The sequence below is a fragment of the Pseudorca crassidens genome, chromosome 10 (assembly GCF_039906515.1).
Source record: "Pseudorca crassidens isolate mPseCra1 chromosome 10, mPseCra1.hap1, whole genome shotgun sequence".
NCBI classification, from domain to species: Eukaryota; Metazoa; Chordata; class Mammalia; order Artiodactyla; family Delphinidae; genus Pseudorca; species Pseudorca crassidens.
In genome coordinates, this window is record NC_090305.1 from 49,782,666 (window position 1) to 49,804,045 (window position 21,380).

General features: G+C 42.6%; 1 protein-coding gene across 8 annotated transcripts in view; it reads right to left on the minus strand.

Annotated features, from left to right (window-relative positions):
- NEK10 (NIMA related kinase 10) overlaps nucleotides 1-21,380 on the minus strand; it is a 309,256-nt gene that overhangs the window by 248,604 nt on the left and 39,272 nt on the right. For all 8 annotated transcript variants that reach the window (XM_067753539.1, XM_067753536.1, XM_067753535.1 and 5 more), the window contains 6 exons: nucleotides 15,339-15,423; nucleotides 6,377-6,418; nucleotides 4,888-4,966; nucleotides 3,864-3,931; nucleotides 2,163-2,242; nucleotides 696-782 (listed from right to left, as the gene is read on the minus strand). In XM_067753539.1, the coding sequence (XP_067609640.1) occupies nucleotides 696-782; nucleotides 2,163-2,242; nucleotides 3,864-3,931; nucleotides 4,888-4,966; nucleotides 6,377-6,418; nucleotides 15,339-15,423 (441 nt within the window). The remainder of the gene's footprint in view (nucleotides 1-695; nucleotides 783-2,162; nucleotides 2,243-3,863; nucleotides 3,932-4,887; nucleotides 4,967-6,376; nucleotides 6,419-15,338; nucleotides 15,424-21,380) is intronic.

Sequence of the window (21,380 nt, forward strand, 5' to 3'; positions counted from 1 at the left end):
TATTGGGTGAATCAATTCAGACAACCAAGTCTAAGTATAGTTTGTAAAAGAGGGTTAAATTGGCTTAGATGAAGAATTCAAGGGATTTACTATGAGTTAAATGTCAGTGTTTTATTGCTTGGGATTTCTGTTAACTATTTGCCTCTTTAGAAAATTATGACTTACTCGACTAAATATCATATGATGCAGGTAACCTAATAAATATCTGGATACAGTAAGTTTTTAGGGCAATAGGTAGTTCAAGTGAAAATGAGTTCATTTTACTCTAGATTCTGTTTTGGTCATGAAATAAGTCAGTAGCTATCTTAATGTATTTTACTTGCCTTAAGCAAAATAGATTTTAGGAATCTAATCACTTATTCAACACACAATCTGAAATTACTGAAAGTAGAGCCACCTCAGAGTTTCTTTCCTTAAGGAGACAGGATGTAAATAAATGTAATAAAAAAATATTAAAGATGTAATCATGAGATTTATATATTTCAAATCTATGACCAGTTCTAGAAGTAAAGCAGGACCAGAGACAAATCGATATATCTCTTTGCTATTGGTTACTTTATATAAACTTAAATAGAAGATAAATGCCAAGTTGACGCATGATATTCAGTTAACAATGTAAATAACATAAGTAAAATAATAATAATCATTTTCATTAAATGTCAGACACTGTCATTTTCCCCTGTTAGCAGTCCTACCTTTTGGAAAGCAAGTCATATTCATGTAAAATCATCAGCAGATTTTCTACAATGTTGAGTTCACTTATTTTCTCCCTACATTCTGGACTACAAATTGAAAAGTATTAGTAACTATGAAAAATGTATTTTACCATATCCATGTATTTAATATCTTAGCCCTCATATTATCCCAGGAGGAGAAACAAAATGCAATGTAGCTCTATGGGGCAGGGCTACATTAAACTCCAACATTCAATAAGTATTATATGTCATAAATTTAAATTTGTTTAATAACAGTATGATGATAACATGATTTCCTTTGGAGAAAGGGAATCATATGCTGTTCACAAAAAAGCAATGATCAGCGTTACTCACAGTAGCCAAGATATAGAAATGACCTTATATATCCTTTGATAGATGAAGTGGTTAAAGAAAATGTGATATACATATTTATATATATAATTGAATATTTATATATAGTTATAATTGAATATTGTTCAGCCATAAAAAGTCCTGTCATTTGTGACAATATGGATGAACCTAGAGAACAATCTGTTAAATGAAATAAGCCAAACAGAGAAGGGCAACTACCATACGGTATCACTTATATGTGGAATCTAAAATAAACAAACAAAACCGACTACATAGAAACAGAATAGAATGGAGGGTGTTTACTAGGGGCTGGAAGTAGGGGGAAACAGGGAGATGTAGGTTAAAGGGTACAAACTTTCAGTTATAAGAAGAATGAGCACTAAGGATCCAATGTGCAGCACAGCAACTACAGTTAATAATATGGGGTTGTGCACTTGAAAGTTGCTGAGAGATCTTACATGTTCTCGTCACAAAACCAAAAAAAAGAGTTAACTATGAGAGGTGATGGATGTATTAATTATCTTGATCTTGGTAATCATTCCACAGTGTATATGTGTATCAAATCATTATGTTGTACACTTCAAATACATAAAATTATATTTGTCAATTAGTCCTCAATTAAGTTGGAAAAAAACCCAAAAAACAAAAAAGCAGTGATCCACTTACTGGTATAAAAACATATTTAAAGCTTTTTAATTTAAAATAATCATAACATCTGTAGGGGTTATCTAGAATTTTTTAAAGGGCAAAAATATTTGAAAATGTTAAAATATAAATAGGGGAGAGAATGAAGAAAACAAGTCAGGGAGATTCAACTTCCAAGACATATTGTGTAATTTTGAAAGTAGAAGTAACTGAGGGTTAGATGAAAAAACTAGGTAAATATTTCTAGTCAGGGAAAAAAAAAGAAAATTTTAAACTGCTTTGCTGCTCCAACTTAAATTCTAAAATGATGCTTTTCTATCCCGGATCCTTTTCAGTATAGTTATGGTACTTCATGTTTATTTTTCACAAATTTTAACTAAGTAGATGACAAAATAAATAGAGAAACTGATCTATTTTGCATTTCTTCCATCTGAGTTGCTAAAGCAGCAGAACTTATTAAAATACACTCACCTTTCAGCTAAACTAGCCACAGCCAGAAGGGCACCCAACAGAACGTTAGTATCTCGGGCACTGAGTAAATTTACTAATGTCTGAAAAATGAAGTAAAATAAGGTTTAATTATGTAAGTACTACAAGCTTCTTGAACAGTATGTTTCCTTCTGAAGATCATAGAGGCTTAACCTCAAAATTTGTTAAACATTCACAATCCCCAGTTCTTAAGGGGCAGGCATCCACCCCCTCTTCAGACGAGCTCCTTGTAAGCATTACTTGCCCAGGACAGGAAGCAAAGGGACCACGATACATGGCCCTCTACTTCCAAGTGCCCACGCTGTCTGCTCTCTGTCTTCTGGTAGCGACCAGTCACTGAGCACTCATTCTGAGTTGGGCATTGGCATTGTGGCAGGCACTTTCCAAATTATGAAAGTACTTTTTCAACAAAATGTTGAAGACTGTCATTTTTTCCCAAACTAAACAAGATATGCTAACACTACCAGACAATCCATTTGCCTCTCAAATTTCTGAGTAACATCACTGAGTTGGGAGTCGTCTATATCTTATCAGTCACCTTCTCGGGATTCCCATTACTACAAATTTACATATTTTCCCTCTAAATTTTTAGAACTCAGGGTCCCCCAAAGCACACACCCAAACATACTTCAGACCAGAGTTGTATAACAGCTCAGACCTGTTATTCAGACCTGTATAACAACTAATAGGCTGATTTTGGGTTTCTATTATGTGGGTTTTTCCCCTTTATGATCTTATGCATTTTCTATGGAGCTATTATTATCTTTGTTTCTCAGATCCCTTCCTCTTTTTCTTTTCTCACTTTTTGCTTTCTGTCTTCTAACATAATATTTCTCAAAATGCAGTCACTGATATATCATTTCACAATTTTTGTCATGTCCACCCTTAACACCTTAATGCTACTCAAATATGTTCTTCAAATTCTAAGTGATATCAGTGAAATATATAGCTATTGAAATAAAAAATGTTGACCTGTATTATCACTAAGAATCACCCCCCCCCATACAATGAGCAGCATGTGTTAACACATTTTAGGCAACTTTGCTCTAATATATGCTGGAAAGCGGCTTCCTGGGATATAAAAACTCAACAAATTATTGAAACCTGGCTCTAGGCAGCTACCAGCTAAATAGTTTTGCTGTAAATATAAATGTAGTCTGTTTTGATTAAACCTGCATTCATTCATCTTGAAATATGTATTTGACCCATAGGCTTATAATACGAAACCATCTTATTATGAAGCTAAACCATATGAAATTGACCTACACACCAGGGTAATTTCACATGGTTCAAACTAATATAACCTCATGTGTCAAATGGAATGTATTTATATGTATACATACACATATATGTATTTATTTATTTATTTGTAAACACACACCTAGGGTCAGTTTATATATAGTCAAGGTTTTACAAGCAACATTTAAATTAAGCAATAAACTTAGTTGATTAAGCAATAAAGAATTAAATGACATAGAACAAAGAAAAAAGTTTCAGAAAACCTTTATTTGCTGTTTCTATATTTACTCCTTAGGCAGGTTAGCAGAGATTGGCAATTTTAGGCTAGGTTAGCAGGCTTGAGAATTATAATTACACATGGCTTGACCACAAGGGCTCTGGACTCTAGCATGTGAACCACCACCATATGAAGCTGAAGCAGGAACTCCTTCTGGGACCACTCACCTTGTGGGCTCTGCTTGTGGTGACCCATTCTCTTTGGTCTTTGACAGCAGCAAGTTTTTGAAAAATATCTATAAAGGAATGGAATATCTCAATGAGGGATTTGAAGCTTAAAGGGGGTCAGTGCTCATAGAGCCTCAGGTCTCAAGTACTGATGGGCAAGCAAAGGAAGGACAAATGGGAACACAGGCCACACAAAAAGGACAATGGAGGGAGGAGGGACAGGGTTGATTTTTTTTACTTCAAGAATCACGTTTCAAGCTCAACTAGTATTTATTATATATTACTATTATAATAATAAAATTTGGAGATAGCAAGAAAATTAAACCTTCCCTTCCACTTAAAGTTGAATGAATTCCTTAATATCATTACAAGTTCATAGTGAAACCTATTCTTCAAAGATAGTCCCCATAAAGATTTCATGTGATGGACTTAGCAAGGTTCCTCAGTGGAGGGGAACGGCTGGCCTCACAGAATCTTCCTGGTCCCTGAGGCTCACCACAGATTCCTCTCTCCCTGGAATTGAGAATTAAGGTCCTGTCCTGTGCACACAAAGAAAGTGGGCTCACTCTCACAAGAGCAGGAGTGTGCACTCATCAAATCCAGGGAGCACGGAAGGTGGGCTGGGAAGAGCTTCCAAAAAGAGAAGCTTTGTAAGTGGGTATTGTTATTACCCCAATCTTATAGATGAAAAATGAATAGTCTCTGACATTTTAATAGAAATCGAAGGAGGCAAAAAATATTTTTACCAAAATTTGTTTTTATGGAAGGAAATCTCTCTTGCACTAAATAAACTAAGCTTGTGCTCAATGAAAATCTTTTAAAACATGAAATCGGGTTTTTCAAGGTAAGAACTGTGATTTAAAAATCTCCCCTCTGGGTACATTTTGCCACTGAGCATAACAGCTGGCATGGACTCTCAAGCTCATAGTTGTGTGGGGACCCCCGTGAGTATTCAAAGCGTCCCCCCTTCCCTGCTGCAAATGCTATGCCCGGAAGGCCAGCTGCGTCCCGGGACCGCGCTTACACGTCATGTTGACCAGCTTGTCCACGCTGTGCTGCGCCTCCCCGGAGCCGAGGTACCCGTGGGCCACGATCTCCATGTACTGCGGCGGGGGGAGGGGGAGACCGACAGGCGAATCAGAGGGGAGGACGCTCAAGCACACAGCAGGTGAGGGGAAAGGTTGTGCACTTCTGAAAATGAGCTGTAGGTGGCACAACAGGCTCACCAAACAATACTTGGTGCCCCTGGGCCTGCTTCACTCAAGGGCAGAAGGGAGTGGGTTTCTGGGTTCTTGGCTTCTGTGGAACACCCCAAAGTGGAGGGAGGGACCTGGAAAGATTGTTTAAACTCTCAAAAGTCCCAAGATGACTCCTAACTGGATAAATTTGTGTTGCAATTTAGCCTCCAAATAAAAGATACAAGTAAGATGCAATAATATAGTACATAGAATTTTAATTCTTCAATGTAACTTTTCAGCAGAATTTTAATAACACACTGCATATATTTTATCGACCTTATGTTTTATAACATCCTAAATTATATCTAACCAGCATACAAGCAGATAGCAATAATCAGAATGAAATGTATGGGGTAGTCTAATAATCCCTCACTGTGGATGACTGATTGTAATAAGTTCAGAGAAACACACATAAATTTCTGACATTTTAATGAAAGTAGAATGGATAAAAAGATCCTTTACAATATAATTTTATTAAAGATTATTTCATTAAATGAGCTAAACCTCTAGCCAATTAAAAATTTTCTTAAAAATAAAAACAAGATATGTTTTATCAATTTCCCAATAAAAAAATAATAAAATAGATTTAATATTAAATTTTCATTAAAATTAATCATCCATTAATAACTCAGGATGAGTTTGTAGGGCCACGGGTTTATTATGAAAATTATTCTTTCCATACATGGTATAGATTTCAGGAGAATGGGCTGTTTCAACTGTTTCCATGCCTGGAAATTTTGTTTGATTGTATTAGTAAGCCCAAACATTGGACTGTCGCAGCATATATATTCACCTCCTTACTTTGCCTCAGTAGTTACCAAAGCAGAAAAATAAATGAAGTCAAGATCATTCCTCACATTGTCATTTATTTTTAATATTTTAGTGAGCACAGCAATTCTTTTTTGTGTGGAAAAGTTATGAACATCTTCATAACCAATATTTTCTCCCACCATTTGGTGTGTGCAATGCTGAAGCCTGGGGCCTGCCAGACAACACCTATTTATTTTCTTTACTAACTAAAGACAGGTGACCTTTTATATTGATAGAACTTTCTAGTTTCAACAGGCTGGGTAAAGTGAGCCCAATTAGCCAAGAGAAAATGTCACGAGTCCCTCCCTGCTCTGTGTGTATCCTGCCTCATGCTCACACTCACAACCCTGCCTGCTCCTCTCCTTGGCATGCAGCTAAGGTAAGAAAGACATCTTCTGTCACACACCTGTGTAATCTCTGCCTAAAAGAGAAAGGCAAAACCAGCCACCACAAAAGGAATCTTACCTGAGCTAGGTTTTCAATCCCACCCAAGCTATGGAGTATTTCCTGATAAAATAAAAACAACAGAACACACATGAAAGATGAGAGTGGTGGGGGGAATGTATTTTACATGCAATCTATTTATTAAGTTATGAGTTTTAATTATTCTTTGAAGACCCACATTCTAACATAAATATGGAAAACTTTAATGTTTTCCAGTCATACTATATTTAAGATAAGTTATTAATAAATATGAATGAAAGTTGGGTTGAGATTAAGAGAATGTAAGTATGCTCAGAACTGCAGCCTGACTCCTAATTCTTTTTACTTCCTCTCATGTCATCATAAAATGTTAGAGCTGGAAAAAGCTGTTAGATATCATTCCCTTCAACACCCTCATATTACAGAGTAGGAAAACTAAGACCCAGAATGGTAAACCATTTGCCTAAGTGACAGAGCCTGGATAAGAATCCAGCATCACTGAATCCCAGGACCTTCCTCTAGGCCTCTGCCTAGTGTGGCCCATGGACCAGCAGCAAAAACACCATCTGGAGCTGATTAGAAATGCAGAATCTCCTACTCCCCCCAGACCTGCTGAATGACACTATGAATTTCAACAAGATCCCTGGGAAATTCACACGCCCAATAAAATCTGAGCAGCATTGCTCTAGTAGACTAGACGACAGGGCTTCTCCTTAAAATGATGTGGCTTATCCTAAACTAATGTAAGGATAATCATTGCAAAATGTCCTCGGATATAGGTCTTTAAAATCAATTCCCAATAACAAGGCACTGCATGAAACTTCTGAAAAGTGCTTATTAAGAGAGAGAGTGCTGGGAGGCTGGAGTTGTGAAAGGAACTGGTTTGGAGCTCTCCTAACAGTTGATGCTCTCAGGTTACCCACACTGACATTTATCTTGGGGTTAATGGGTTTCAGGTGGCCCTAACCTGTGTAACTCTGTATTGACACCTCTCTCCTCACTTTCTATGCACACAAGGAAGTTATTTGAAATACAAACATTAGCCAACATTCCAACTCTGGAAAGTTCAGGGCAATGAGTACGTGACTGTGAGGGCGCGATCTCGTTCTACCCGGAAGCTGAGTGGGCAGCTGAGGAAAGGCTCAGGGGCTCAAGGCCTCCTGGGTCAAGGTTTCCTTATTCTGTGTGAAGGGAATTTGGAAGCGACATACCCTTGTTTAAATTAAGAATAAAGGTACATTTATAACGCTATTAAAAATCGTTCTATGACCACCTATTAATTTGAATTCCCATGATTGCTATTCACTTTAGAAGACCTATAATTAAAGAACGTAAGAATATTGTATACATTATCACTAATTATGGTGGAAATTTTATACATATAAAAATAACATTTTAAAACCACTTATATATTTTTTTAACATCTTTATTGGAGTATAATTGCTTTACAATGGTGTGTTAGTTTCTGCTTTATAACAAAGTGAATCAGTTGTGTTAGTTTCTGCTTTATAACAAAGTGAATCAGTTATACATATATATATATACATATTTTCCCATATCTCTTCCCTCTTGCATCTCCCTCCCTCCCACCAACCCTATCCCACCCCTCCAGGCGGTCACAAAGCACCGAGCTGATCTCCCTGTGCTATGCGGCTGCTTCCCACTAGCTATCTATTTTGCGTTTGGTAGTGTATATGTGTCCATGCCACTCTCTCACTTTGTCACAGCTTACCCTTCCCCCTCCCCATATCCTCAAGTCCATTCTCTAGTAGTCTGTGTCTTTATTCCTGTCTTACCCCTAGGTTCTTCATGACTTTATTTTTTCTTAGATTCCATATATATGTGTTAACATATGGTATTTGTTTCTCTCTTTCTCACTTACTTCACTCTGTATGACAGACTCTAGGTCCATCCACCTCACTACAAATATCTCAATTTCGTTTTAAACAACCCAATCCAAACATGGGCAGGAGACCTAAATAGACATTTCTCTAAAGAAGGTATACAGATTGCCAACAAACACATGAAAGAATGCTCAACATCATTAATCATTAGAGAAATGCAAATCAAAACTACAATGAGATATCACCTCACACCGGTCAGAATGGCCATCATCAAAAAATCCACAAACAATAAATGCTGAAGATGGTGTGGAGAAAAGGGAACCCTCTTACACTGTTGGTGGGAATGTAAAGTGATACAGCCACTATGGAGAACAGTATGGAGGTTCCTTAAAAAACTAAAAATAGAACTACCATATGACCCAGCAATCCCACTACTGGGCATATACCCTGAGAAAACCATAATTCAAAAAGAGTCATGTACCAAAATGTTCATTGCAGCTCTATTTACAATAGCCAGGACATGGAAGCAACCTAAGTGTCCATCAAAAGATGAATGGATAAAGAAGATGTGGCACATATATACAATGGAAAATTACTCAGCCATAAAAAGACACATATTTTTTCAGCAAATATTTTTTTTTCATTCCTGTTAGGTAAGATCCCTGGGTTAGGCTCTGAAGGGGACACAAATATATAGATGACAGAGGCTGACTTCACTGAGCTGCAAGCAAGCATAAGGCAGATGTACAAATAACTGGAATTGAAGATAGAATTGGTAAGTGTTATAAGAAAGTTATACATGAGGTGCTGTGATGTTGCAGAGGAGGGACATATAATAGCCTGCTGAGAGGACTAAGGAAAACTTTGTAAGGGTGGTAGCCTCTGAATGGGCTTAGAAGGATGGATAGATGTGCTGAGAAGACATGGGGGGAGAGGAGGAAATAAAAGGGATTCCAAGCAAAGAGAACAAAGAGGCTCAAAGGTGCATAGAAGTTGCGTAGAAAGAACATCAAGATGTTCTATTACTGTGAAAAGCACCTCCCTAACACCATGAAGGGAATCTTTGGGAATAATGTTAGAAAAATAGGGTGAGATAAACTGGACATGTCCATTCAGACGTGGACATGAGCCTGAATTTGAACTTTGCCATTCGGGCCTGATGAAAAGGTGCGAACAAGGGCCAATCAGAATCAGCCGTGAGCACATCGTCCCTCTAGTCTTAGAATGAACTGGAGAGGCAGGGGCATGGAGGGAAGCCCTGTGGGTTGCAAGAAGGGAGTGGACAGGTGGGCTGTCTTGGCAGTGGTGTGACCAACTGGGCGTGAAAGGGCCGAGGGCAGGAAGCGAGTGCAGGAGGCATCTCTGTCTGCGAGCCAGGGTGACTGGGGGCAAGGACACGATGAACCCGGGAAGGGGAGAATAGGCTGGGTAGACAAGGAGACTGAGTCTGGACATGCTGAGTTGCTGGTGGTGTATCCAAGTGACAAAAGAACAACAGCCCGGGGAAAAATGAGGCCAGGGCAGAAGACTGAAATCTGGCATCGCTGACATAAAGGAAATTTAAATTTGAAGCTTGGGAGGGAGAAGACACCAGGGAGAGAATAATGGTTAAATGATTGGTCATGGTCATCTTTAAATGTTTACCTTGACAAAAATATATCTATCCAACAATCAATGTTAACAATATGGAACTAAGCCCATGTTTCCCAAACTCTCTCCTGGGAATAATCATTTTATTCTGTGCAGTGGGTGGTACTAGGTATTCTTAAAAAAAAAATTTCATGATCAAATGGTAGGTTAAACAGAATGTAACAAATTATCTTATCGTAGACTAAAACTCCTCAGTAAAATTGAAAACTCCTCCGAGCTTTAATATGCTGCCGTGCACTGTAAGTCTCTAGTGGGAGAACCCGTGTGCAGCTTTCCTACATATCACCGGGCAGAGCACATTTCTTTTCACAGAATACTGACCAAGTCCTGTGGAGCACCATGAGAGAAGCGCTGCTATAAAGTACAATAAGGGGAAAATGCACTCAAGCAGTTACGCTCCATTTGTTAAACAAACACTTTCCCCGAGGCCCCGACAGAGACTGGAGCGCTGCGGGGACACGCCTGCTCTGACCTGCCAGCGTCTATGGGAGAGAAGACCACGAGGCACGCACACCCCTGGGCTCAGCATTCCTGGTTACTGATCTGAAAAGCAAACAGGACTGAATGCCCTTCCCCACCTCAGCCCTCCTCCCCGGCATGGGCTGGAGACTCATGGGACTGGGCTCTGGACTTCTGAAACTAATGGCCTGGAGAAAGTCCCCATCAATCTGAACTTCAGTTCAATGAGCCACATGTGAACAAATGTCCTTGCTCTACCCATTCCCAGAATTTTTCTCTTTTTAAAAAATTGATACAATAACATAATACTGATAAAAACTATATAGAACAATGGAGCACCCTGCAACACCAATCTGGCTGTTGTCAGTCCAGCACGATGTCACTGCGGCCCAGAGCATTGGGGCCCTTAGACACACTCCCCTGGGCCTCTCGGCCAGCAGAGCAGTGAGCTCTGAGTGCTGCGCCCTGACCCACCACCCATGCCTCTGCTGTCAGGGTTCCACACCTCTCATCCCTCCGTCTCAGTTGAAGGCCCCCCCATGCCCTGGCCTTTACTTATCTTTCCAGGTGTATTAGTAACTACTCTTCTAAAAGTCTCGTAGAGGGTGAGGAAAAGTTTCCTGCCTTGGAGTCTGGAGGAAAGGTGGTGCCATTAACAGAATCAGGAGCTGATTCTGCAGGTTGGAGGAGAGGGGGGACGAAGAGGACCCTGTGCAGTTACTGAGGGTCCTGTGCATATCAGGCTCTCTAACTCTTTGGCATCTGTATGCCTTTACACACTTAGAAATTACTGAGAATCCCAAAGAGCTTCTGTTTATGTGGGTTCTATCTATTTATATATATCATATTAGACATTAAAAGTGAGGAATTTTTAAAACACAAGAGTACACAAGCATATGTTCCGTCATTACACATCCTGTAGCCTTTACAAAGCTCCACTGCACACTTGTAAGAGAGTGAGAGTGAAAAGGCAAATAACACTGTAGCATCACTTTTAAGATAGTTTTGACCTTGTGGGACCCCTGGAAGAGTTTCAGGGACCGATGACGGTCCCCAGATCACACTTGAGAATCACTGTGCTACTATGTCATCAGGATCGCTGCCCAACATATACCTGGAAATTTGGGACTTAAATGAATGGAAAAGTCTGAGGCTGGAGATATGTGCTTGTGAGCAAAGAACAACAACAACAAAATGATAGTTGAAGCCAAGAGCTTGGAAGACAGGGGAGAAGATGACAAAGAAAATAACTTTGGGGAAGGTTAACATTTAGAAAGGCAGAATTTAAAAAAGGAGCAGGTAAATAATACAGAAAAAAGAAAAAGAAAAAATGATGAGTAAGAGCTAGAGGTTCTCAGGATCAGTGAAGGCAAACAGAAAATGTGGCAAAGGGTATGGGTTGCTAAAGAAAGGCTTGGGGTGCAAGGGCAGCGGGGAGAAGGCCACACAGCTCCACTCTCCTTTTATTGTTGTAGCTGATGTAAATGTAGCTTAGGGGCTTTTAAGAATTTTTCTTAGGACTTCCCTGGTGGCGCAGTGGTTAAGAATCCGCCTGCCAATGCAGGGGACATGGGTTCAAGCCCTGGTCTGGGAAGATCCCACATGCCATGTAGCAACTAAGCCCATGCGTCACAACTACTGAGCCTGCGCTCTAGAGCCCGCGAGCCACAAATACTGAGCCCACGTGCCACAACTACTGAAGCCCGCACACCTAGAGCCCTTGCTCCGCAATAAGAGAAGCCACTGCAATGAGAAGCCTGAGCATGGCAACAAAGAGTAGCCCCCGGTCACCGCAACTAGAGAAAGCCCGTGAGCAGCAACAAAGACCCAACACGGCCATAAATAAATAAATAAATTTAACAAAAAAAGAATTTTCCCTTTATCCTTGATAAGCAATGTGTTATGACAGCTTACTGTAAGGAGTCCAGGTGGACTTTTACCTTTATCCTGCTTGGGACTCCAACTACACTTGAAATCTCCAAACATATGTCGCCCTTTAATTATGGAAAACTAAGAAATTTATCTTTAAAAATGGCTTCTCTTTCATCCCTTCCACTCTTTTCTTGCTGGAACCTCCATTAAGCATATACTGGAGCCTCTGGGTCAAGAAATGACGACTGGATCATGGCCCACCATGATCTTCTTAAATGACTTCCAGAGAGAACCTTGTACATAATATTCAATGAAAATTTCTACAACACATCAGTTGTAAAAGAAAGGGAGTGAGTTCAAGACCTATAGTCTGACCTTTCAATGAATGCAGTGATGAAGGTGAGATGAAGGCTTAAGGGGATAGCAGGTCAAGAAAAGGGCATTTTATGATAAAAGAAAACAGAAAGGGAGCCACTGACACTGTAACAAAGAAAACAGATGGAAGGCTGAACCTTGGCAAGGAGGAGGGTTTTCTTCAGAAATAAGAAGGGACGCAAAGGTGCATGATAATCCGAATATTTCAAGCAACAAAGAAAATATGAACACTCCTACTGGGATGGCTTCAGTTTCGCCTATAAAACAGGTAATGCTGTAATCTGATAAGAATGACAGGGGTAGGAGGGGTCTGGGTATGAGAAGTGGAGATGGTCTGGAACAACCACTGTGGATCCTGCAGTACTGACTCACCAAGAGAGGAAGGGAAGGCCTCGAGAGGGCAGAGGCGTGCTGACATTTGTTGGCACAAGTTGTAGTAAACCCCAGCATTACTACGTGACTTCAGCCAAAAATTCTTGGCAACTCAAGATGTTAAACAACTGCTCCTCTTTGTGGACAGAGTGCCAGGAGGAGAGATTCAGGGAGCACCCCCTTCTATGGAAAGACTGGAAATCAATGGGAGGTTTGGCTTCATACGTGTTTTGGTCATAAAATCCCATAAGCAAAGAGGTCATGGGATTCTTCCCTTTAGAGGGCAATCCAGTCAACCTTGTTCCAGCCCATCAAGAACTAGATTAAGAAAGGCAATACTTTATTTTTATTTTGCGGTATGCAGGCCTCTCACTGCTGTGACCTCTCCCGTTGCAGAGCACAGGCTCCGGACGCGCAGGCTCAGCGGCCATGGCTCACGGGCCCAGCCGCTCCGCGGCATGTGGGATCTTCCCGGACCGGGGCACGAACCTGTGTCCCCTGCATCAGCAGGCAGACTCTCAACCACTGCGCCACCAGGGAAGCCCAAGAAAGGCAATACTTTAGATGAAGATCAGCAGAGTATGACACAAGGGCCATCAATTCTCTGAGCAAACATGTCAAAGGCAAATATTTTGCTAACTTCTATAAGTCAAAAAACTAGACCTTCTGCTAAAAATCCACCCTCTTCCATGAATAGTTATATTAATATTATATACACAGTGTTCTTACCCAAGCTGAGGCCTGTGGGGTGTACAGGGGGCTATTAATAATGACTTGTGGACAAGGAGCTCATGGGGGTGACCCAGGCAAAGTGAAGCACATGGCCCACCCTCACCATGCGTGACCCACACAGCTTTTCTCACAGGAGAAAAGGAAAATTCCCAGAAAACTGTGAGCAACCAGGACAGAAAGCCATTTGAAGTATGTAAGATATTCAAATGACTGTGGTTGGCTAAACTAGAACAGCACAAAGACAGCTTAGAATACGGAATGAGGAAGGGAGTGACTCTTCTAAAGAAAATATTGAAGCCATCATGAATCCCAGGAGACTCAAATGAGAGCAGGCTCTGTAGCTGGCTAGTACCAGAACGCTTTTTTTTTTTTTTAAATGCCAAGTTTGGAAAAGATGGTTATTGGGGTAATGAAATTATTATTATTCTGACTCAAATAATAATTCATCAATAAAACTGAATCCAAAATAAAAGAGCTTCAGAGTGGTCTGAGCATCCCCGTAGCTTATCAGGACAGGGCATAAAAGGAGATACTTCTTAGGAAAAAAAACAATCTGTGAAAATGACTGAAGCATGTATGAATAATAAGGATAGTAAGAATGCTCTTGAGATATTTAACACTGGCAAGAAGAAACAGTAATGGTTCATAAGCAATTTGGAGGCTTCTCCAAATTGGTTGGGCAGTGGTTCTGCCTGTGTTCTCAAACTGTGGTCCCCTGACCAGCAGCATCAGCATCACCTGGTAAAAGTTGTTAGAAATGCAGATTTCCAGGCCCTCCCCAAACTTACTGAATCAGAAACTGTGGGGGTGGGTGCCAGCAATCTTTAAGTCTTCCAAGTGTTCCTGATGCACAGAAAGTTTAGGAACTTCTGCTTTATAAAAGCAGCTATCTTAGCAGCTGAGACTAGACGGAACAACTTTCATGATCCAGGTGAAGTGTTAGGTAAGCCTTTCTTTAGAGCCTCACTGCTAAAGCACTAAGTTCTTGCTAATCAAAATGTGGGCCATGAGCCAGTGGCCTCAGCAGAATCGTGGGTCTCAGGGTACAACTACAGAATCCACATCCGCATTTACAAGATCCCCAGGTGATTCCTCTGCACTTTAAAGTTTAAGAGGCATTAAACTACAGCCGCACATTTAACTAACTAGTGAGAGGAGGTGAGATTCCTGCCTGCAGGCACCTCCTCTGAGACAAGTGGGAGGCCCCTTGCTCACCTCTAACTCAGGGTCTGAGGCTGGACTCTGGGACAAGCATGGCTCTGGAGCAGCTACCAAAGCTGCAGGCCCTGCCTTTCCCACTCACTGCCCCTGGAGCCCCCTGAGGAAGCCCCCACTTGTCGCTGCTGACTTTGACCTACTGAGCTGCTTGGCATAAGCATGCTCGAAGGTGTGGCCAAGTGTACACCTCTCCAAACTGACTATCGTTTAAAATGCCAGGAGATAATGCAAGCATAGACCCGAAGTTCAATCCACTTCATCCCATGTGTAATAGAGTAGAAATTTACAGGTGTTTTTGTCCCCATTAAATCACTCCTCTCCTATCATTTTAAATAGCAGGTGAGATACTTCCCAAATTTGGAAACTACTGAGTTGTGAGAGAGGAAAAAAAAAAGTTACCATGCTCTGCTTCAAAGAAAAGCCCACCAGGTTTTTTTTCATCTTCAAACAAGTAAAAAATATTTTTATTTTTTGCAACCAACCTGATAACGTGGATCCCTCACTAGAAGTCTCAGACAAATTAATACTCTCAGAAAATGAAGAGATGGGGCTCGATCAACCCACTCTCTGAAAGAAGAAAACAAGAGAGAACATGTTTGTTCATGTTTAAAGGCCAACGTGACAGTTTATGAACAATGCAAGAAGAATAAAAAACGTCTAAAGGAAGAGCATTAGTTTATCTCAAACAGTCTGCAATAGGGACTGTTATTTGATTCTTGAACACTTGACACATTTTAATGCAAAACACATAGAAACTGTCATTGTCACTACAAAGTAGAGGTCCCCAAAATTATTTGGTTCACAGGGACCTTACTGACTCACGGCAGCCCCTGACCAAAAGAAATAGCTAAAGGGTTCAACTTTAAAAGACTTGATACCCTGATAACTCAGTATCCATTTGAAAAAATAATACACAGACACTAAAAAAAAAGTCTTTTTATTTTATTCTTAATCACATTTACTTACTGATGGGGTGTGTGCACCTGTGGACACTAAACAACTTCTCCAGCCTTGGAATCAGATCTAACACCATTACCTCCATTCCCTCTTCCACCTGACTTTCCCAGGGCACTTGCTTTTTGTCACAGTAACCACTGAAAACCCAGCTACAGAAAAGTAAGCCATCATCTAAGGGAAGGCAGTACAATCTAATGTGGAAACTGTAACTACCTGAGTAGTTTGCACTGTGTCTGACAGATGTTGTGTATCATTGCTGTTTTCCTTGAAATTTAAAAATATCCCACAACACCCCTGGGGGTTCTCTGCAGCTCCCAGGGCACTTCAGCGCTCCCTGTGGGAAACATTGTGATGAAGTATTTTCTTACACCTTAGATCAGTCTTCCTGGAAGCAGACTCTTCCATGAAGATTGGTGTGCATGTGAGTGATTGAGGACATGCTCTCGGGGAGTCCACCTGGAGTGGAGAGCAGGGGTGAGGAGTGGGGAAGCCAAGTGGGCAAGGGCCCTTCTGTGCCAGCCTCACCTCCAAGGACCCCCCACCCCCACGGAGGCAAGCACCCTGGTTTTCCTGCTCCCAAAACGGCTGTCACAGTGTGTGTGGAGGGTGCTGCAGCAGGGACTAGGGAGCAAGTTCTCAGGCACTGCTGCTCTCCGGGCCTGCGGGCAAAGTGGACTCAAAACTCCAGAGCGGGGTGCCAGGGCCCAGCCGCTCACATGGATGCTGCCACCCAGTCCTCGACTGAAGCCCGAGTCACAGGGGCCACCAGCACGGCTGGGGCTCACTGCAGGCACGGCTCGCTCAGTGGGTTCCAGCTCGAGGAAGCAGAGTGGTCGGCGCAGCACCCCCGTCACTCTGGGGTGGGGTCATCGGCACACCCAGCACCCGTCCCAGCTGCTGTGCCTCCGTGAGCAGCTTCTACTTCACTGCTCAGCTTCTCTGTGCCAGTTAGAGTTAGTAGTAAAAAAAATTCAAACTGGGAAAAATTTTCAGGCTGCTCCAGTGTTGCCACTCAGGCTGCAGAGCGTGAACACTGCGAAGGGCCTTTCATGGCACTATGTAAGGATGCTTCTGCCCAAGAACCTGTAGGAACAGAGCCCAGGCTGAGGCCGGGACCCACGGCTTCCTGAGTCTCAGCTGACAGCACGTCTGAAACCGAATTCATGCCCCGCCGCCCCACCCCCACCCCCCGCCACAAACACGCCTCACCCCTCCAGGCCTCCAGTTGATCAGACCGAAACCCTGGGTGTTTTCTCACCTCCTCTACTTCCCTCACATCTTTCATCTAATCCCTCAGCACATCCTGTCTGCTCTACCTTTAAAATATCTCCCCATTCCCACCACTTTGAGGTAGGAGGTAGATGGGCCCCTGGGCTGAGCCACTGGAGTTCGTCAAGCAGAATAAATTGGAGCTTTGTTTTCCCTGGACACTCCAAGGACAGAGCTAGTGACAGGAGCTGAGCTCTGAGGGGGAGTAAAGAGATAAAACGACCACATCTATCACTACTGAAGTCAAGGAAACCTCCCTGACTGCACATGCACAGGAAGGCTCCTTTGGGGTCAAAAAGGGGCGACATCATCCCATAACAGGTGCTGTCAAACCTCCGTTAGCCTCTGCACTGGAATCCGTCTTGGCAAAAAGATGTGCACACATATCGGGCAGGGCAGTAGGACAGGTCAGGTGTGGGGAAAGAAGCGAGATAACTGGCCAGAGCAGAAGGAAGACCCAGAAGAACCGCCCCATATAAATGATTTAATCGCCTCTTTATTGCACTCCTCATTCAGGAGGATGCCCACACCCTTTCCCTCCAGGTGTGTACTCCTGTTTTGCTTCTGTCTAAATACACTGTTTCTCTATGTGTTCTCCACATGTTGTGCTGTGTCTCTAATAATAAACTTTGTACCTGTTTTTGCCTCCTTGATTCATTCTTGCTTTCAAACAGGGGCAAGAGCCAGGGGAACTTTGCTTCTAGCCTCCAGCCCCTGCTGGACTAGCAGCTAGGATTCCTGGTTTTCATCCAGGCTACGCAGCTCCAATTCCTAGGCAGGGAAATAGGATCCTGCTTCAAGACCACTCACCGCTGTCTCTCCGAGATCAACTTCTCACTCCCTCGTCTTCTATGACCCTGGTTCAAGCCGCCATCATCTTTTGCTTGAACCATTGCAAAAGCCTCCCATCTGGCTTTCTTGCTTCCATCTTTGTCCCCAACTTCAATCTTCACACATCTGCCAAGGAGACAAACACCCTCCCCTGCCCTCCTCCAACAGTTCTCCTCTCACTCAGTCCTCACGGCCCCTGAGGCCCTACAGGACCCGGCCTCCCCACTGCCTCTCAGACCTCATTCCCCCCGTTCTCCACTGCCCCCACCCATGCTCTCTCAGACACACTGACCCTCTCATAACATGGCTGGGCTGGGCTTGGAACCTGTGCCTTTGGTGCTTCCCATGAAGCAGACTTCTGTGACTTTTTAACACTGGAACCTCCCATACAACTATATAGATGTCCTCCGACATGACATGAGGCCAGTCACATGCAGTTGTTCTAACCAAAGTGTATGTCAAGGTGCAGAAGCCACCAACACAGCACAGCCTGGACTCCTGAGGTGAGGAAGGGGGCCTGAGCACTGCCGAGCACTGGACCTGCCTGCATCACCTGTGGAAGTTAGTCCCTGCCAGGTGACACGTCTTACACTGCCCTCCAAACTAGTCCAACAGTGGCACTGGGTGCAAATGTTAACAAAAACCTAAAACAAAATGTGTCTGCTATTTCATACATAGCCAAGAAAAACAGAGAAAGATAATGGAAGCTACTTTGGACTAGAATCCACATAGTTTCTCCCACCCTCTCGCGCCTCCACAGCTGAGCTGGTTGTACATCCAGCAAAGTTAGGATACTTTAAAGATCTGCCCCTCAGTCAAGTGAAGCATTTACTTGAGCTGCAGTCCCAAGCCAACCCTTGCATGGCTTGTCCAATATTGATCCTTGACATTTGGTGGGAAATTCAGTTTTGACTCTTCCACAATCCTGAGAAATTCAACTCTGTCCCAAACCTGCCCATCTCAGACCTGAGTGCATGAGACACACCCTCCTAGAAGGCAAGCCAAACATCTGTGGTTCCTGCCACTGGAGGTTTCACCCCCAGCCCAGCCCCCTTACACTCCGCCCCAAGCCACTCACTGTTTCTTCCATCTACTAACTTAGCTCATGGGAAGGAAGTTGGAAATATGTTTTTCCCGTAGCCTTATATTCCCAAGGATGTTTGACTGCTTCTTATAAATTAGAGCCCCCAGCAGAGGCCTGGCTCTGCAAATAGAGGTTGAGCAAGATGTCCCAAGAACATCACTGGCTGGGAGTCACTCCTCCTGCCATCACCAAGGCTCCTGGCAAGAGCTGCCTGCCACAGCCACCAGCAACATCACAGCCCTCCTATAGCCAGGGCACCACGACAGTGACACCTCTGCTACGGAGGCAAAGTTCAGTTTCTTCTAAAAATAAAGGCAGGACTCAACCCATCTAAGGCCTGCAGCCAGGCAGAATTATCCAAGGCCACAGTGGGAAGCTGCACTATATTTCATCCTAAGTTCCTTGTACTGGGAAAAATAATGCAAATTTGAAGTACCTTTTGAATTTAAAACAGTCACCTCTGGGAACACTTGTAAGGATGTGGTTATTCTGAGGCTCCTATTAGAGAGAGAATACCTTTAATCTCATAAGTAGAGGGATGGCGCATGACTAGTTTCCCTTCCAGGTGCTGGGGTCATCTAAAGATAGAGTGTAGCCTGCAGTGCAGTGCAGACACTACATCCCAAAGATCTAACAGGAATAATGATCCAGTTGCAACAGCTGCTGGTAACCTCCCGAGGTTTAATGCTGGCTGTTCTTCATTATTTAAGAGGAGAAGCCATGGGACATACTGAGAGATGACTCGCACTACAAATATGTGTGTACTGAAATTTTTCCTCTTAAGAATATACAATCTTCATGAGGAAAGTCCATGGCCTTTCAAATGTTTTTTCACATTAAATATGAAAAGGTTTTTTTGTTCTGTTTCTTCTCACCTCTAAAAAAAAAAAAAGAAAAGAAAAGGAATTCCAGAATGGTTTTTGTTTTGTTTTTACCATAAAAGGAGTGCAAACAAATGAAGAGTTCCAGAAAAGTCTCAAAGTTCTGTTCCAAGCAAATGGCATTTTTTTGTTCTACAATTTAGAACTGTGGCCCAAAGCTATTAATATTTCTATGTGATTCTGGCCTATTGTAAATGTAAATAGAATTCCTGGTGTCTGGGTCCTGCAGGGCCTCCCCTCTGAGCGCTGACCTCTGAGGAGCAGTTGTTCCCTCCATGGCTTCCAGCCCTCAACCTCCCCCCTCACCCAAGGACCTGGCTCACTGACTGGAGCTCTGCTGTTCATGGGGAATGGCATGTTCTGTAAGGTGATATAGAGCTCTGTTTGCCAAGAGTCGGGGGACTAGGAAACGCACTGAGTCTAGTGTAAGCAGAGGATTACAGAGAATAATAATGACAGACTCTAAAGATGGCTGCCTTTGTTTGACTGAGGAGGAGCCAGGTGACTTGTCCAAGAGTGCGCATAGGTAGCAGAGCTGGGCCCTGACTCCCAGGCCAGGGCTCCCGCATCCCCCACCTCCACCCGGCACAGAAAGGGGCTCTTAGATACATCTACTGCGGGGGCAGGCATGTTCTGCACAGTGGTGAGGGGTCTCCTGAGGTAGCTCTGAAAACCTTGTCTGTCGGCAAAGACAGTGTTTCCCTGGAGGCTGTGTTCCAATAGAGTAGCTGCACAGCAGCAGATTCATGACCAGGCAAATATTTATCCCCTCTTGTGACTGAACTTTTGCCACTGCTTTCACAGGACTATTACCACATGGCAGTATGACCAGGCCCCACGGCCTTTGTCCACGACCACCTGCCACATCGCTTTCGGCATCAGATGCCATTTTCTGCTATCAGTATAAAAAAAGAGAAGGAAAAATGGTACCACCAGAGACATAGCATTTGAAAAGAGAAAGGGTAGTTGGGGTTTCACCTTCCCATTCAGTCGAAGAAACCAGTATGCGATGTGAGAGTCACAAAGCTGCAGGACTGAGCACTGAGAGTCACACGGTCTGGGGTAAACTCCATCCAGGGGCTGATGCAAATGCCAGAGGTCACAACCTCAGCTGGCTCTCACCCAGAAAAAGCAGCATCTTCAGAGGAGGTGTTATTTAGATTGCCCTTTTCATTAACGCACAAAACAACCACCACCAAAAAACTACCACCTTTCACTAAAAATTTAAAAGTGGAGAAATTCAAACCTGTTTCAGTATAAATATTACCTCAAATTCATATGACAGAGCCCTATTTTTTTGGATAGTTGTAAAAGCAAAATTCACATCAAAATAGACATGTAAAACTTAAAAGGAATAAGAAAACGTGAAGAAATGAATTATAAATGAGTATTCAAGGAATATTTACTGACTTGTTCCACTATTCTTAATGGGTAGTGTCATCCATTAAACCTGTCCCAGAAGAGACACCCAGTCAGAGGTCCATCCAATTCATCATGTTGGT